The sequence below is a fragment of the Centroberyx gerrardi genome, chromosome 24, assembly GCF_048128805.1.
Source record: "Centroberyx gerrardi isolate f3 chromosome 24, fCenGer3.hap1.cur.20231027, whole genome shotgun sequence".
NCBI classification, from domain to species: Eukaryota; Metazoa; Chordata; class Actinopteri; order Beryciformes; family Berycidae; genus Centroberyx; species Centroberyx gerrardi.
In genome coordinates this window covers 15,808,509-15,826,913 of record NC_136020.1, presented here as the reverse complement: position 1 = coordinate 15,826,913, position 18,405 = coordinate 15,808,509, and the positions used below count along the sequence as shown (strand labels likewise).

Genomic DNA, 18,405 nt, shown 5'->3' with positions numbered 1-18,405 from the left:
ACCAATCCTTGCACTTCATACATACCCTGCAACATGTTTGTGTCACGCCACAGTTTTCTATCGGCACGCAAGAAAACACGTTTCTCAAATGTTCATGTCTATTTTTCAAATATTCTTTCCAAACTCCATATCACATTTCATGTCTTTTTTTTCTTCAAAAGAATTCCAAATAGGATGTCAAAATGTGCAAAATGATGAATCAATATTTCCAAGTCTTCGAATTCCACTTCCTCATATCCACTCTCATGGCCTTACCTTCGTCCCTTGTCCCTTTTCCCCAGCCTCCCCACTTCCTCGTTCCCTACTTGCAAGTGAACACTTCCGATTTCTCGCTGCAGGTGTTGCACTTGACAAAGCAGCACCACTGGAACTTGCAGTTGCACTGCCAGACTCGCGTGTACTGGTGCGTGTTGTGGCCCCGGCCGCAGCACATCAGGTTGCAGCCGTCCGTGTGGGGCGAGGTGCCGTTGCACAGCCTGCCCCGCGTCCCTGTGCTACCCGTGGCTGTGTCCTCCTCGCAGTAGTTGGGCGAGCGCTCCAGGTACACCAGGTCTGTGTCCGTGGGTTTCTGGTAGCCCCGAGCCTCTTTGAGACGCAGGAAGGAAGGCTGGCGGAGCCGCGAGGCCCGGACCGGCTCCACTTGGACTGCTTCACCGTAGCGTTCCTTCAGCAGGTAACCAATCTCTCTGAACTTTGGCAGGGTGGTCCAGCAGGTCTTGGTGGTACAGGAGCCGGACACGCCGTGACACTTGCACTCCAGTTTCATCCTCTCCTCAAGGATCTGACCACACAGAGAGGCAGAGCGTTAGGTCTGTACAAGCTGGATGCTTAAGAAGCGCTAAAATCCAAATCTGTGTGATCACAATAGATGGTTATGAAGATCATGTACATGGCAATTTTGAATTCATAGATCCATGCCTTGAATTTGAAAGGGGTTAATAGCAATGGCGTAGCCTCCTAATCTCAAGTCTTTTTTTTGGTAGCTTAGACTTTTCCATGGACTACTGCAATAAGGAATAACTTTCACTACACCAACCAGTGTGCCAACTTCATGTCAAAAAACCAAGGGAAAATAACTCATAGCCTAAGGCTGCAGTCTCTAATTAACGTTACCTTTCTTCAGACCGCATAATGGACAGGGAAACTGACCAGAGCTGTTGTGCAACCATACATGTATAAAGTTACACTGTGGTTAAAACTACATTTATATTGTGATGCCATACAAATATATTCAGCTGACAAAATTGAGACGTGACTGTTTGCCCCACACGTCTGATTTTACATTGTAACCGACTTTGATGTTTGAAATAAAATTACCTTCAGATTTTGATAGTAGATGCACTATCATTGTCATTATCAGAGACTTGAAAAGCAGAATGATTTTTGAGTGGCCAAGCGCATAATCAGAAGATCTTGTAACTTGTCTGACCAGAGGACCAGTATTATCAAATCAGCAACTGTATCTGTCTTCCACTGCACGGCTATCAGGTTTTGGGGGAATTGGCTCCCGATTTTGGTTGGTTCAGTGTGTGCAGTGGTGCAGAAGCATGGTTTTTGGTGCTGCCACTGAGAAAGGAAGAGAGAGAGACTTGCAATAATATCCTGTATCCTGACTTAATGCTTGGTAATTCAATGAATGGACTGTAGGGCTATGGCACAACTCCATTTGGCAGCTGCGTCTGCCCGGTCTTGCATTCCTCACACTCACGCGCCTGTTCACACGTGCACATGCATTGAAAACCTCTGGTGTGCAGGACTTCATTTAGTTCATCAATGATCTTCCCTCCAGAACTTCTCATTATCGTACTATTTAGAGCTAATCCATGGCCCATACATCTAAGAAATTGATTTATTGACCCCATTGTATGCAATGCTAATATTTGTTTTAAAAGAAGACATTAGTTCTTCTTACACAAAATATAAGTTAAAATCATAGCCAATTTAATTTCTTCATTCTATAACCTTATGCCTATAGACCAGAGTAAGTTATGGTATTGATCTTTTCACTCACTTTGCATTAGTCTGTCTGCAATATTACCAGACATTTTTGGGGCAATCCAGCTGGTTCCTCGAGATCAATTGAACCCAGAAAAGGAATTAAATCAATTTATAAAATGGTAATTTGTCCTAAATCTGGTCAGAGTGATTTTGCATGAGTCATCAGGTTACCTTTCGCCCTGCTTCATTATTGTGCAGGTTCATCAGCCGGCGGGCGTTTTTCTTGATCTCACGGGCGTCTACAAAGCGCCGGGAGAACTCCACACCGTACTTCACATCAGCGGAGCAGCCACCCCACTTCCAGCCTTCCTCCTGATCATGGTAGCCCTGCTTTTCCCGGTCACAGCCACACTGGCTCAAGTTGCCTTGGCTACAAGCGGCGGTCACTGCGTGGGCGACTCCGGCTGCGGTGATGGCATAAGTGAACGCTGCCTCCCTGCTACCTAAAGAGAATAGAGCAGAATATGAATACGTTTGGTATAAGTTGGACTAGTGTGTTTGTTTGACAGGGCCTGTGTACGAATCCCGGTCTTGCTATACTGCCACATTTTTCCCTATGTACTTCACTGTGTCATCTAGACAAATGAAATTGTGAAGTATGGTGAATTGCCTAATAATGTAGGGTTGATATACATTAGCTGACTAAATATGTGTAGATTTTGAATATGAGCCTTCAAAAATACCCACACAAAGGGATATGTGTAGGGCTACTGATGAGTAATGGACTGTAGGGAGCTGCAGTGGCTATCTGTTAATAAAAATACAAAGTCTATGGATTTTGACTTTGTGCCTTGCTCCAGATATGTGCTCCACTTCCGTAGTCAGTCACTGTTAAAGAGAAAAGCAGTATGGTGAGGACTACAAGAGTCTTTTCCTTCGTCAGGAGCTAGAGACCAAGGGAGAAAACACAAGTGACATCTACTGGTTGACTAGAGGAGTCTTGTCTGAGTCGGCACTCAGAGTACTGCTGAGCCATAATGTTTTTCATCAATGGAGCTTCTCACGCAGCTTAGGTGTCATTCTGTCTCTGTCTTAGGCTAGGCAGTCCACATCATTATTGCAAGTGATACTGCTGTGTTGAATGTTGAAATAATCTGTGGCCAGGCTTGACCGAGATGTTCCCATTTCCGAGCTTTACGTGTCACCATTTGAACTTAAGAATAAACACATTTATATTTATGGCATGGACAGGAAATGAATTTATTGGCATTACAATTGGTCTGCGTAATAGGATATCCCCCCTCTCCAATCAGGATAATGCTGGGCCTCGGTTCTTCTCAACAGCCCAGAGTATTAATGCATGGCGTCTCTGGTGGAGGCGATTCTGATGGCTCTCTTCCAACCTGACAAACTCACTCTGAGAAGCCATTGGGCCTGCGGTTCCCCTGGTCCATAACTCATAACAAACTCTGAAGTCTTCTCTCATCAGGCTAAATCCATGACCCATTCAGATATATTGTATGGTGAGCGTTTCTCAAGGCATCAGGCCTGTGCAATAGCCAAACAGCCATCTCCTTGCACTGTGATTTGTTTTGATTGTACAGCAATGCATGCAGGGTTCCATTGTTGCCATCCAGCTGCTGTAGCTGACTTCAATTAGTGGTTAGAATGAATCTCTCTGGTCTTTCTCAATGCTTAATGAGTTCACAGGCCCGGCAGGTCAATCAAACGAAGTGGTATGGATGGTAGAGACACAAGAGGGGGTATGGCCCTGGCTTAAGTTTCCATTTTTAAAAATGGGCACAGAAATAAAAAAGGGGAAACAATGACCAATCAACATCATCTTACGGAGGATTCAGCCAAGAAGCAAGAAAATCTGAGATGCTCAATATCAGTGTTTTTACACTGTCAGTTACTACTGTATAATTAGGTCGTTTTTATATCAGATCCAATAAGATTTCCTCCAGAAAGTTCTGGTTAGCTCAAATTGACTACATTTAGAGGAGATGGGGAACAAAGCTGGGTCCAAAGTGTCTCTATTAGCCCTTTAACACGCCGCGAGAGAATAGAGACATTTCCTCTGACAAAAGAAATAAAGGGATCCAGACGTCTGTCTGCCTGTCTCCCGTGTAGAAGAAAGTGATTGCTCCCAGAGCTGCTAGATTAAACACGGATCCAAACCCACAGCAAGACCGCAACAAAACATTTCGGAGTAAAATACAATTTATATAAGAGGTTCACATTAGAAGTGAACAGGCTTCTGTGAGAAATAAAACTGGGAGGAATGTTGACTAAAACCAGGGACATGTGTGTGTTTCTGTGTTTACAGATCACTTAGGTTTGATCTACAGGCTCTCAGAAGATGGCACACCCAGATAGGCTTTCGACCGTCTTCTTATGAGGACATTCATGCTTCCTGAGGGAGTCTTCACACTCCATTTAGGACTGCTTTGCTGTGACAGTGGGTGTTGCAAACACAGTCTACAATGACGTCACGCACAGCCAGTTACAGATTGAAACTCCTTCAGGACACCAGCAGGCCTCGAGTTTCAGTTGTTCGTGTTAGTGTCTAATGGAGGCAGAGATTTCATTGTGGTTATTGCTTGTGGGAGACCGACCAGAAATGCTTTCAATAAAAGTTTCGCCACCCATCTAGGAGGCAATTTCATGCCACTAAGTCGAGCTATGCTGAGCCGAGCTGAGCAGCTCTTTCTCATGCCATTGACCACAGTTACAGGAGGTTTGAGAACAATATGAAAAGACTCTTTAAGACAGGCTGCTTTCATACCACAGAGCTGAACGGCACCTGAACTGTGCTGGTCCACATGAATCCTGTTCACATAGCACAGTTCCACCGACTAGTCAATGGGAAATCAGGCCTGGCACAGCTCGGTTTGGTTTGGTTAGGCCAGTTAAAATACATGTTGACACACCCACAGAGAGATTTAAGCACACCAGAGGGGGCTTTGTGTCACCCTGATCACATGTAACATGTATCCGTCAAGCCTCCAGTACATTAGTGCTAATCTTAGATCTCCGCTTATCTAATTTATTATGATCTGAGGAGCAAAACTGATGTTAGACTCACTATTCTGACACGCTTGCCAAATACAATCCTGGGGTTTTCTCAAGCTGATGTTAAACAAAAGTAAAAATCTGAGTTTTGGCCCAGAGATAGTTGTGTGGTTAAGTCCCCTGCCTGTTGAACCACGTGTGTGCCCCCTCTGGCCATAGGGTCCAACCCACCACAGCTTTCTCTTTCCTGTATCTCCCTAACTTGGTCTACTTCGCTTCTTTCTCACTGTCTAAATTAAGAATGAAAACACTACAAGTGAGTGGACTGCCCACTCTCCTCCAGTTTTGACAGCCAGGGGCAAACAGACTGACCTACTCTCAGCTCTTGTCCGAAGACAGTCCTCTCGCCCAGGGCTGAGCAGTTCCACCGGCCGTAGCGGAACTGGTACTGACACTCGTTGATGCCCAACTGGGCGCCTTCGCCGATGACAATGATGGCGTCGGGGCGACTCTGGCAGAGGGCTCTCTGACGGGGGGCCAGCCCCGGTATCTTGTTGCAGATGATGTTAGCACCCAGAGCGACCACAGAGGACAGTGCCCTAGGCAGAGAGAGACAGGGAGAGATCAGAGGGACATCCCAGATGGGTATAAACACGAAAAGGAGGATTATGTAGAGAGTTTTTACAAGAAACTGTAGGTGGACTACTATCTGGAAAAGCAAGGAGAGATAGGAAGAGATAGAGATACAAAAATTATACTTGAGATGGAATACACAATTTGATGTGAAATAGAGGGACAAGGAGAGGCAAATTTTGACATGGATTGAACTCTGGGCCCTTGTTGCAACATCACTACTGATTGGTCAAAAAATAAGTATTAGATTGTTGTCCACCTACAGAATTTAAATCAGTATAGTTTCTATTAAATCTTGTGGGTTTTTTCATCACAGTATCCAGTCTATAGATCTGAAGGAAAAATGGAACCAAATCAAACATAGGACCCATGAGGAGAAGAGAGCAGAATCTGCAACTTTAATCACACCATGTGCAATCTAATGGACCTTCATGGAGGCATGACAGAGAACAATAGTTAACTTAGGAAATTGGTCCAAATCCAATTCATTTTCTGTATGCCTCTCCCCCTCTCTCTCTCTTACAGAAAACATGAACCACCACAGCTATTTTAGGTTTCAGGACCTGCCCTTGTTATGAATGAGAGGCATGTATGGTGCAGCAATCATTCTCTTTGTGAGGGCCCGGGTCTTTTAATGTCATAAGAAAGAGCTCATTACATAGGTCTGCGCCTACGGACACAGAGCATGATGTAGGCCAATATTACTCTTTTCCATATGCTACTTTCCAATTATGGCTCTTGTCTGACGAGGTGCGCCTGTGACAAAGTAGTTCCGTTGTAATGCGTAAATCCATAAAATCAGGTTATCTCATCAGTTGCGCACATAATACAGCCTATGGAACACGTAAAATCATCATGTAGATTAAATACTAACTTCATTCATTCCGTCATCTCTTTATAATAAGTCGATTTACGACACATTGAATGAATAAAGGACATATCAGTCCAAATTATGGAAAGGGTAGAATGAGTGTGGTATAATTCTGTTGTGGAATAAAATGAAATTGATTGAACGGTACAACTCATGCATTTCCAATCCACTTTCCCAATTTTTGGTTGATATTTCTGGATGTTCCAAGTTATATTTGGCCAGGCATTTTCTAAAATACACTCTCTACAACACTCTTAACAACTTAAAAACTTAAGGAAAAAACTTAAAGAACACCTTCCTATGATCATTTACTCCATTTAGCAACTCGGAAAATGTACTTCTTAAACTGTAAAAATCATGTGGAGCGTTTTCTCTCGTAGTAATAAGCACCTGCAAAAACCAGTCATGCTTTCTACGCGTGATCCAGCTTAAGCATCCAATTTTCAGGTGCGTAATTGGCCAGTTCGCGCATAAGCCACAACTGATTGCCTGCATTATACGACCTATAAATCCAGCTGACTCTGTTTAAATGGAACAAGTGGGTTTATAAGAGACCTACAGGTAGCTACCGCTGGTGAGGATGAGGAAGATCTGTGGGTAGTAGACGGACAGCAGCGCACTGCGAGACGAGATGATGAGCATGGTTGCGCATTGAACACAGCGGACTCTGCTGTCTTGCGTTTTGAAAAAGAAGAAAAAAAGAAGATGCGGAATAAACAAATATATCCTTTTTTTTTAGTCCAGGAGTTTGTCGCAGTAGTGCCGTCTCTCCTTTGCGCTGTTGAGAGTCGGTGTGTTCAGTCGGTGGAGCGGCGGTGCGCTGCAGCAGCTCCAAGCTCCCCTGTCCATGTGTTGGAGACAAGAGGAGGCTTCATCTCTCGGCCAAAGTGTGGTCTGCCACCTGGGCTGATAGAGAGCTGGGGAGGGAGAGAGAGAGAGAGGGAGAGAGAGGTGGGGGGTGGAGGGGGTGTTGGGGTGGGTTCCGGATGTCAGATATGCGCAGCTCTCGTCTCCAAAAGTGAGACTGTGCTGTCATTGGCAGGGTGGGAGACAGTGGCCTCTCCCGGTCCACCCAACCCCAGCGTGGGTACATGGATGAGTCTGCACCCCATCCCCACCCCCCAAAAGCTCCGATATAACCCCTCTCCCTCTCCCTCTCTCCCTCTCTCTCTCTCTCTCTCTCTCTCTCTCTCTCTCTCTCTCTCTCTCTCTCTCTCTCTCTCAGATTCAGAGAAAACTTTATTGGCATGACTCAGTACTGACTGTTGCCAAAGCATATTACAGTAGTGCAGGATAAAATAAGCTACAATACAGATGATTATGGTACAATAAACAATAGGCAAATTCAGTAAGGAACTAATTTTTTGTTCATATGATAATTATGTTTATATGCAATGCTATGGACAATACATAGATTCATACGCAATGCATCTCCAGTTAAGTCACTATCATCTCTCTCTCTCTCTCTCTCTCTCTCTCTCTCTCTCTCTCATAATTACAGTATATAAACCTAACTGACCAACTAATGTGGAATGAAACCCTTTCCTTTTAAGGGTTTCAAAACGCTGTACTTCCATTTAGGAAAAACATCACTACCTGAAATTCATTGGCCAGTATTTGAAAAACATAAATTCTGTCGTTAAAAAATGAAGTATTTTATTAGCAAATGTTTCAAGATGACTCCTAACTTCAATACTAACCCGCAGTGTGCTTAACTTTCATGCCAGCATTCAATGTGGGAGAGTGGGTGTAATTTTTTTCAAATGGTGGATATCTCATTTTGGAACGAAACTCTTAATATTATTAGTGCATGACTTACTATCACATGAGAGAGTTTGAATTCTCTCTCTCTCTCTCTCTCTCTCTCTCTCTCTCTCTCTCTCTCTCTCTCTCTCTCTCTCTCTTTCTCTCTGTGTGTTTCTCTCTCTCTCTGCAATCTGGCATCTCATTTTTGTTAATGCCTTATGATGCATTGTGGTGGAGTTGATCACAAAACAGAAAATTATAAATGCATGAGATGTATTATCAGTGCTTACATTTAAATTTTAGGTATTTATTGGACTGATCAGAGTGAGTGAGCAGGAAGGGCTTCAGTGTCAGTGGACATTTCAGCAGGACACACAGCTACTGATGGATAAATTACCTGTTGTGGGGATTGAACCTGTGACCTTCTGGTTACAAGAAAGTCTCCCAACCACTTGGACACCTTGCCGCCCAATACTCAGCTTTAGGGGGACTTAACATGCAGTATGACATTTATAGGGCCTACGTCACTCTTCTGTCCACATCATCAGATTTGTCTGTGACAAAGAACAAGCCTATGGCACTTCATCAGAAAAAAATACATGATGTATTATATCACTTCACACATAGCCCCAAAACTCTTTCACTCACTCTTTTCATTTGATTTTGCTATTAAGAGTGAAATGAGGGAATACGGTATACTTAGTGTGAATAGGGCTTTTTAGGAATTAAAATCAAAGCAAAGCATTGAAACTCTGTATCTAACGGACTACAGATCATTGTGAGATAAATGTGAAGAGCACAGAGGCACTTTGAAATCTCACTTTATAAGAATGTCTTTTCAGAACACGCAGGATCTGTAACAGCATCTTGAAAACCTGCTAGACACCATGATGTGACACTTCTGTAATGTTATACTTTATTGCTGAAGGGATTATTCTCTCTTCATTTGCTGGACTCCACAGAGAGGTCAGAGGTCAGGGTCAGGCTACAGAACAGCACCTTTGGCGCTGGTAGGGATTCAGTGTCTTCAAGGACACTTCAGCAGGGAGGATGCTTGCTGACACTGAGTCCTCTGGGTTCAGACATTCAGCTGATCATTCTCTCTGTGTTCTTTTGGTTCAGACAGTGTGCTGGTGCTTCTCCAACAATACGCCCTCATGTGGTAGCAAGAAGGAAAACTTCATCATCATATATCAGTCAGGCTAAATATTGTTGCTGCAGTACACAGTAGGTAGTACAGATTCAGTTTTGGACAAGTTATCAAGTTCTTTCTCTTGATACACAAGGGAGAATTGTGTATCACTTTTGGAAAAGAAGTTGAAGTTTATCATTCAATACTTCTAAAACACAGAGGATCCAGTCTATAAAGGGGTTATCATTTTGTAAACCAAGGATGTATGTTGCCTATTAACCATAATTACTTTAATTTTTTTTGTAATCAATCATTTTCTAAGAGTAGATGTCACATTTTTCAAATGGTGGCTATCTCATTTTGGAGCAAAACCCTTCTCATGTTGAATCTCATGAGACTTGTCTTTGAAGTGGCCGGCTGTAATCAGGTGGGAACATGAGCGAGGACAAATACTCAACATGTTGCAAAATGCTGTGAACACTTGTTAAGGAGAAACCACGACAGGAGTATTTACTGTCTGCCCCTTTTAAAGACGGTCCCGGCAAACAGCGGCCTGTTTGCTGTGGAATTTTAGGGCGAGTAAAAAAGTACAACGGGTGTGGACGGTCCTGTTCAAATCCACGGGACCTTCAAAGGATGAGGCGTTTTTATAGGTCTGCTTCACCCCGGGGACAGGGGGCAAAGTACGCTGTCTCTGAGCTTGTTGTTGACATTTTGGAGACCGAAGATTGAAGTAGAAATACCCATTTATTTATGTAGCTTCGCTTGAGCCGAATGAATAACCACTGAGACATTATATGAGTCATTTTGTTGCAAAATGAGAAAGCTACCATTTGAAAAAAAGTGAGACCTACTCTTAGAAAATGATTGATGGCATAAAATTAAGACAAATATGCTGCTTTTCAAAGGATAGTAGGCAAGCTAAGTCCTTGATTGACAACATTCGTATAGTTGAATCCTGATGCCCACAAACAAAGCATTATGCGAGCTACCCAGTGTTTCGGAGCGTGAAAGAATAAATACCGTTCATTCTTTATACTGTTATAAGATTGGACCGTTCCCCACGCCCACTCAGATTGTGTGTAACCGTAGCCGCAGTCAGATGCAGCCTGTACAGTATGAGACGCAGCTCTGCCAATAAATTGGACTGTCTAGAGCTGATACAGGCTGGATCCGAGCCTCCGTCTGGATAAAACCCTTGTCACAAGAACTCAACTCCAAATCTACGGCCATTCCAGTGGACAACTCGCAGATAATGTCTCTGGCACCGGGTCAGCAGAGGCAGAACACTCAGACACCAGAAAATCATGGTGTGTACATGTGTGTGTGTGTGTGTGTGTGTGTGTGTGTGTGAGTGTGTCTTTCACTCTCTCTCTGTGTCTCTTTCTCTCTCCCTCCCTCTCCCCCTCTCACTCTGTCAAATAATCCTCCTGACCACAATTTCCAAAGCCAAGATAGCACTTAAGCAGTGTGCACTCACTGTCTTGGCGCTGACACAGTGATATCTGTTTCTTTTCATATTTTTTGTGTGCAGAAGATGAGGTGAAGAGGGAGACGCCGAAGTTTGGGACTCTGCTGGAATTCTGTCTTATCTGCGCTATTGAACAGGACATCAGATCAGCGATGACAATGGCTATAAAAATAATGTGACTTTTGCTTCTTTTTTTCTGTCGGGACAGTTGAGTTTTGACAGAAAAGTAGATATCATCGTATCTGGACAAGGTCGCCACTTCAGGTATGACAGTCGGACCACAGGATGATGACAGGGGTGGAGACAGAGGGGGAGCAGTGATTCAGAGGGGGCCTCAAGCTGGACGGGGGCCCAAAAAGTCGAGATTAATGCTGCTCTCTTATAGTCCTGTGGGCTTTTGGGCCCATCTTGTCCTGGGGCCCACAATTCTAAGAAGGGTCCCTGAGTGGTTGCCTAGGAAACGGCTAATGTTGATCAAAATAGCAAACATCGGGTAATTCATCATAGGTGGCATTCTTCTCCGTAGAATAGTTCAGGTTCAGTAGTTCAATATATTTATTGTCCCAAAGGGAAATTGGTTATGCAGTCAGGTAAACACAAGGGTAAAAAACGACATGGAACAAACACTGTAGATAAAAAACGTACGTATAAGCATCAGAATCCCTAAAATAAGATCATTTGTCATTCATGAAACAGCCCAGTGCAAAGACCAGAAAGAAATGGACTGTAGATTACAGTTGAAAGTGCAAGGCAAGAAAAGCCACATTCAGCTTCATTAACAGTCTGTGAATGTAATTTTAAGGTTATGTTTTAACAGTATTTGAAGGTTATTTTGAATCTAAAGGAAGGAGGAGGGACACTTTTGACAGGCGTCCTCCCTGCTGAAGTGTCCTTGAGCAACACACTGAATCCCTACCAACTCCAGGTCTGTAGCCCGACCTCTGACCTCTCTGTGGAAGAGGGAGAAGCAAACAGAGAATTTCCCTTTGGGGATCAATAAAGTATCACATTTTACGCCATTTTCACTTCATTAGATGGTGGACAGTTGCGAGTGAGACAGGAGAGAGAGAGAGCGGGGTGTGTACATGGCGTGCGCCTCAGCCCCCCTCCCCGATGGATTTAATTCCTTTAGGTCAGGCAAGTGCATATGGGCGCAGTGAAGGATGTTGGCACACAGCTACACACAGCTCAACTGGCTTTCAAGCTTTACCACAATGTCAGAGGCGTTGTTTAGACCGTAATATGGCAAGACAAACACATGGTGCTTATATGTGTAATGGGGGAAAACGCATGCTGGAATGCGCGAGGAATCTGAGTGTGGTTGGGGAAATGAATATTGCCCCCTGCACTCCAATGGGATTATGGAGTATTAAAGATGAAAAGCAAAACTACCCCAGGGGTGGACATGCTAGAGAGTGTTTATGACGCAGCCAAGCGAAACTACTTTGTAATCAAATCTAATTTACACTGTTCAGAGCATCCCTGAAATCCTAAAAGCTGACAGGGGGAAATTGTTTCCATGTTGAGGAACAACAACGCAAATCCACTTTTGAGCAATTATTGTCCTTGAAGCATCTTGAACCTTTTTGAGAGCAGATGAAGGCAGGGCAAAAAAACAGCATGTTTTCAACAATGTAGGGCACATAAATGTCTTCGAAAATTATCCCTTTTATGTAAACAGGATTTATGTTTTTGGTGTACAGATACTGTTTTGGAGTTGTAAACATGTTGCAGATGTTGGAGAATGGATACACGGCATCACCAGACAAGACAAAAAGAAGACCATGAGAAACTAACAAAGCCAAAAATGAAAACACCAAAAAAAAAAAAAAAAAAACCCTGCTGTTTTCATATCTGTGTGATTTATTTGGAAAACAGATACATGGCATCTTCAGACAAGACAGTTAAAAAGATGACCAGGAGAAACTAACAAAGCAAAACAAGCTGCTTATTTGCATGTAATTCATTTGCATGTAAGTCGTCTTTGTTACACATCCCAAATCTTCTGTGTATTTTCCAAAGTTCTTATGGATCAGGAAGTGGTTCTGGTCTGCAGTGATAAACGCTCCAGTGGTTCGAAACCATGTGCCATCGAGGCCCAAAAGTATGCAGATTTTCATTCCAATCAAACACTACACCAGTTCATCTCACTAATTAGTTCTGCCTCTCTGGTTCAAGGTGCTAATCAGCTGCTTGGAGAAATCAGCTGTTTGGTTGGAATGAAAACCTGCAGACTCTTTGGCTTCGATTGAGGTTGAGAACCGCTGAACGAGTCGGTGACGGATGATACTCTTTTTTTTTTATTTGTTCCTGATTCTGTTTTGAATGTCATTTAACTTTTTTTCCCCCCAGTTTTTGAGCCTTTCGCGCCTCACTTTGTCGTTCTTTGTACTTTGAATTGAGCGCCTCCAGCTTCTGTTTGTACTCGGCTGAACCTGCAGAGGGAGACAAAGCTCCAGAGAAGGTCTCAGTCTGACTGATCAGGCCTTTTTGGTTTGGGCTGAGCCTGTTCTCTTTAGACCAACATTTCGTTTTTTATGGCACGGCATTAAAAGCTGTAATATGCTCAAAAGAAACTAACATCACATACTTTTTAAATAGTATACAGAAATTTTATCATCAGGCTGCATTATTATCATTCAGTTCAGTGTTTAATTCTCAGAAACATGAATTTAAACTGAGAGAATTCCTCTTCCTGAATTCCATTTATTTCAGTTTCTGTAGATGATGAAATATTCAACCTAAAGTGAGTTTAGTTGTGTGTAACGTTACTGTGTCTGCGTTCTCAGCAGCAGAGGCTGTAGTTAGTGCAAAGTGAGTACTGTAGAGATCCTGAAGGGGGCTCTTTCCTCCCATGTTTCAAAGTGCAGGAGGCGAAGCTGTACAGCAGCCCGTCAAACCCCCGGATCAAGGCGCCCAGTGGTTCCACCATCTTGGTTCCTACCATTGAAAATTTCAAAATTGAACCGTCGCAGTTGTCTATATAAAACACAGCACACGTATTTTTCTCTCAGAATATCTACGCTTTTAGTGAACCTGAAATTAGAATATAATTACGCTCATTGCTCTTCTTTTGCGACTCTTTCATCATATCTTTATTTGTGTATCCAAAACCCTGCAACTACAGAAATTAAAATGACCTTTTTTTTTTACTTTATGGCCACATCAACCAAAGCTGCCAGGAATTGTTTACTGTGTGCTCAAGTTAAAGGCAAGACATCACATGCCCACAACAGAGAGCAGCATGTGTATCCTCACCTGCTAACTAATTTAACTTGCAGTCTGGTAAGTGTCTTTACTTACAGAAAGCCACATTAATCAGCCAGATTCAATGGCCATGAAACCGACTAAAGTGTCCAGAGCAATTACAAGAGCACACCCAAACAGCATAAAGTGCATTTTAAGTACTGTATCTGGTTACACTGCAGTACTACATTTCTCAGTGGCAACATGCTGGTGCCTGAGCAATAATACCAATTAGTATGAATTACTTAAGTGATAAAACACAGTCATATAATTTGCAAAAATAGATACATTTATAAATAAGTGTATAACTTGGGTGGAGACTGTGCCGCAGCCGTCAGGCCATCCCTGAAATCCATGAATCCCCCTGTGTAATCCTGGGTTCGAATCCCATCTGTTGCATTCTGCTGTGATCTGTTAACCAAGCAGTCTGAAACCGGTTTGGCTCATTAACCCTAAAACTGAAGTGATGCCTTCTCACAATCTGTTGAAGGTGCAAACACACAGAAATGTCTGACAGCAAGTGATGATTTCAATTTTTTGCTCTGGCGGTTTTACTTTTATTTTGCTTTTTACTTCAATTTTATTTTTATAATTATCGGAGGAAGCCAGCAGTTATGCATTGCTTCACAAGAAAAAGGTATTAAGAAAAAGGTGTGCTGTACTGTGCTTGCCTTTCAACCTATCTAGATAAGGGGGAAAAACACGAGAAGTACTCATTCTTCTTAAGGAAACTTTGTTAATTATAGCATTAATTGTATTTCTTCATTTGCTTCACAAAACATTATAATTTGACTGTAGTTGGTTTGATCCGGTATGACTTGATGTGGTCTGTTAGTAATTCATATGTGAAGAATTATTGCACTGGGGCTTTGGGAATCAAACATGTGTTACACTTCTGTAAGTTTCTACTCCCTTGGAAATACTCTGCCCTTAATGGGTTGGGCCTTATTGTTGAAACACACTGAAAATCTCTCCCACTCTCTCTTTCCCTCTCTGTTTGTGTGTGTGTGTGTGTGTGTGTGTCTCTCTCTCTCTCACACACACAAACACACACATAGATACAGTACAACCACAACTGCTTAACCGGTTTTAGCAGGCTCTAATAGCTCAAAACCACAGAGAGTCAAAAAAAAAAAAAAAACTTTTGTAAGAGTCACATCACGTTAGTGCTGACCTTGCTGATTGAGTTTGCTCACAATCACACGGGTCAAGTCTGGGGTCAGGCCCATGGATCATTTGGTTTAATGGCCGTTTCCTGCCTTCTCAAATGTACGTGTTGCCACATGCCTGGGAAACGAGGAGATGGTAATGTAGTATACATCCGTATTATTTACAGAACCCAGCAGTGAAAAAAGAGCTGCGAAAAAAAGGTGTGCAGGGAGAGAGAGAGACTGAGAAAGAGCAAAGAAAGAAGAAACAGAGGGGAGAGTGACGGGGAGAGAAAGATCGACGGCAAGGAAAAACGAGAGCCAGATATAAAAGAAAGAGACGGTGACAGAAAAAGAGAGGGAGAGAGATCTACTAATTTTGTGGCCTGTCTGTGTCACCAGCACCCTGTTGGGACGACAGATGTGCAGATGATGTCATGTAGAAAGGGGATAGGGCGGGAGGGTGGAGCGAGCGGAGCGCGGGAGGACAGTTGACAGGCGGAGCCTCGATCTGAGAGAGAGGGAAGGGGAGAGAGGAAGGGAGGGCGAGAGGGACTATGGCAATCCTTCATTGCCCTGCAGTCACGCAATTATGAAGTTTTTGTAAGAGGTGTCTCTATTTGTTTTAAAAAAGTGGAGTGTTTTCTAAAAAGGCTGCATAACATAGCCCTCATTGTTCTTTTAATGGAAAAACAGATGCATGAAAATGAAGCGTAGATTATTAAATATAAACAAAAAACTGGCATAGTGTATTTGCTGTGCCTTCGTCGTGTTGCATGGCAGAAGCAACAAATGTGCTGAACTGGTGGTTTTCGATGCAGTACCTCTCACAAAGCGCAGCCTCTCCAAACCGCACAGGCCATTGCAGCCATAATTTGCTTAGTGCAGTCATGGCTGAAGTTTACCCTCCCATCCCCTGACCGGCCGCAGCATAAGAACCCAATTGTTCTCGCGGTCTGCAGTGACAATGCCTGTTTGTGGTCATCCAGAGAGAAAGAAAGTGAGAAAGAGAGAGAGATTGAGGCGCAGAGAAAGTAGAGCCATGCGATACAGTAATTTGTACTTGTTTGCTGCTAAAGATACAGTGTGGGTCACGCTCGGAGCGGGGGGTCCGGGTCGGGTCACAGTTCTCCCAACAGTCCCTCAATCAGCCCCTGTGTATACTGTGCTTTTGTCCCCTCGACAATTATAACGTTGAGACAAACTTTAGCTTGCTCGCATTTTGCCGATTAGCTTCCCAGCCTCCTCTCTCTCTCTCCTCCCCCCCGCCTGCGCCCTTTCTGGCCAGTTGTGCTGGCATGGCAGAGGGAGAAATTGAATGAATTAGGCAGTCGGATGTTGCCTAATGGTTGTACTGCACAAATGCAGCCATTCCTGGCATTGTTATGTGTTAGAATGAGACTGAGAGGGATTGTGCTCTTGGGCCAGCGCAGGAAGGCAGTTACTAAGTGAGACAACCTGTGGGAATCAGTCCAAACCAAAAGAGGACTGAGAGAGTTTTTCCCCCCCTACGTTTCTGTAGGCTTTACTTTTTTTGGATGCAATCTGCCTTTTAAACATCACTGATGTACAACAAAGGGCAACCACAACATCTGAACCGTCCCATCATTGATTTATTGATTCAGTGTGGCGGCCCTGCATTTAAAGCGTGTCAATTCAAAATGAGATAACAACCATGTGAAAAATGTAGCACCTACTCTTACAAAATGACTGGTCGTAAAAAGTGGATTGTGTCCTCGTTTGATAAAACACAACATAAAATATCCAGCATAAAACTACTAGAGCGTGGTCCTGCCCCCCATACATGCACACACAATGTGAACACACAATGTGAACACAATGCAGCTTATCGAGCAGATAAGACTGATAAGTGCACAGGCCTAAAGTTACAGATGGCAGCTGCAGCCCAGTGTTGTCTCTCTCTCTTTCTCTCTCTCTCTCTCTCTCTCTCTCTCTCTCTCATAGGGAAGTGGTCCTGACCCGAGCTTGAGGACACCCTTGGCCCCCTGGGTAATCATTCACCTGTTACCACTGGACTGCTGATAACAAGGTGATAACGGCAGCATTCAAGGTGCACAAACACACACAAACAGTAGGGCATGGGCGTGCACTCACATGTACACGCTCATACACATATCTCTGTTTATTATCACTTCTCATACATACAAGCTGAACGTTTTAATTAGCGTGATATTGCTTCAGATGTTATGTTTGTGAAGTTCCTTTGCTGAGTGTGTTACACTTTAAATTGATATTAGATGCAGATTTTCTAAAAGATCCAATAATTGCCAGATGGAGGGTCATAATACACTGAATGTACACAATATTAGGGACACTTGCTCTTTTCATGAAGTCCAGGTAAAAGCTGTTATCCCTTATATTTTTCCCTTATTAAATCTATACTTTTATCTATATCTTCTATACTAATTTGTCTGCAGTTTTGTAGATTTCAACCAAACCCTGTTTCAAAACCAGAGCAGTGTGAAATAAAAATATACACTGAATCTACACAATGTTAGGGACACTTCCCCTTTTCAGGAAGTACACTGATGAGGTGAAGCCAGGTAAAAGCCATTATCCCTTATTGATTTCCCTTATTAAATCTATGCCAATCACAAAGGAGGAGATGTAAATAAAGAGAAGCAGACGAGTTAGAGAAGGATTTTTAAGCTTTGAGACAATTGAGATGTGGATTGTGTAAAAGAGGCTGCAACTCAATATGAGGAAGTTGTCCCTAATATTTTGTACATTCAGTGTAGTGTCCACTGCAGTAGCCAAACTGAGCTGCTAAGGAGCCCGGGGCGGCACCCGGCAAACTTCTTACAGTAGGAACACTTATCCAGAATCAGATTTCACTCGTTCTGAAAGAGTGGAGATGGTCAAGGGGAAAAGGTCGGGCGGCCCTAGATCGGCTCTCCCGGCGCGAGCGGGGCGATCGATAAAGGCTCGGGGCTCGTCATGGCGGTAGGTGGGGCGTGGCACTGCACTGCAGCACGTTTGGGGGAACAGGACGGGGTGCCATCCAAGGAGGAGGAGGAGGGGGGGGAGAGAGAGAGACACAGCAGTTTGGCCCTCGATGAATTCTCCTCCCACTTTTTCCACACCTCCCCTCTCGCCCGCCTCCTCCCTTCTCCTCCTCTTCCTCCCCAACCTTGCGCCTTCCTCGTCTCTAGCTGCCGTCTTCGGGTGCTCTTGCGCAGAATGG

The 18,405-nt window shown here is 43.6% G+C and overlaps 1 protein-coding gene across 1 annotated transcript; it reads right to left on the bottom strand.

Moving 5' to 3' along the window:
- Positions 1–301: 301 nt before the first annotated feature.
- Positions 302–7,099, bottom strand: wnt7ba (wingless-type MMTV integration site family, member 7Ba). The gene is made up of 4 exons (XM_071924472.1): positions 7,017–7,099; positions 5,326–5,552; positions 2,170–2,441; positions 302–781 (listed from the first exon to the last, which is right to left on the bottom strand). Exons 1-4 carry the CDS (start codon positions 7,097–7,099, stop codon positions 302–304), a joined length of 1,062 nt encoding a protein of 353 aa, XP_071780573.1.
- Between the last annotated feature and the right edge of the window lie 11,306 nt (positions 7,100–18,405).

Bases quoted from the DNA above. Each gene is read 5' to 3' on its own strand.
- wnt7ba (XM_071924472.1), bottom strand. From the start codon at position 7,099: ATGCTCATCATCTCGTCTCGCAGTGCGCTGCTGTCCGTCTACTACCCA. The intron at 5,553-7,016 runs GTAGGTCTCTTA...CTCTCTGCCTAG, and splicing joins CTCACCAGCGGTAGCTACCT to GGCACTGTCCTCTGTGGTCG. The intron at 782-2,169 runs GTAACCTGATGA...CTGTGTGGTCAG, and splicing joins ATAATGAAGCAGGGCGAAAG to ATCCTTGAGGAGAGGATGAA.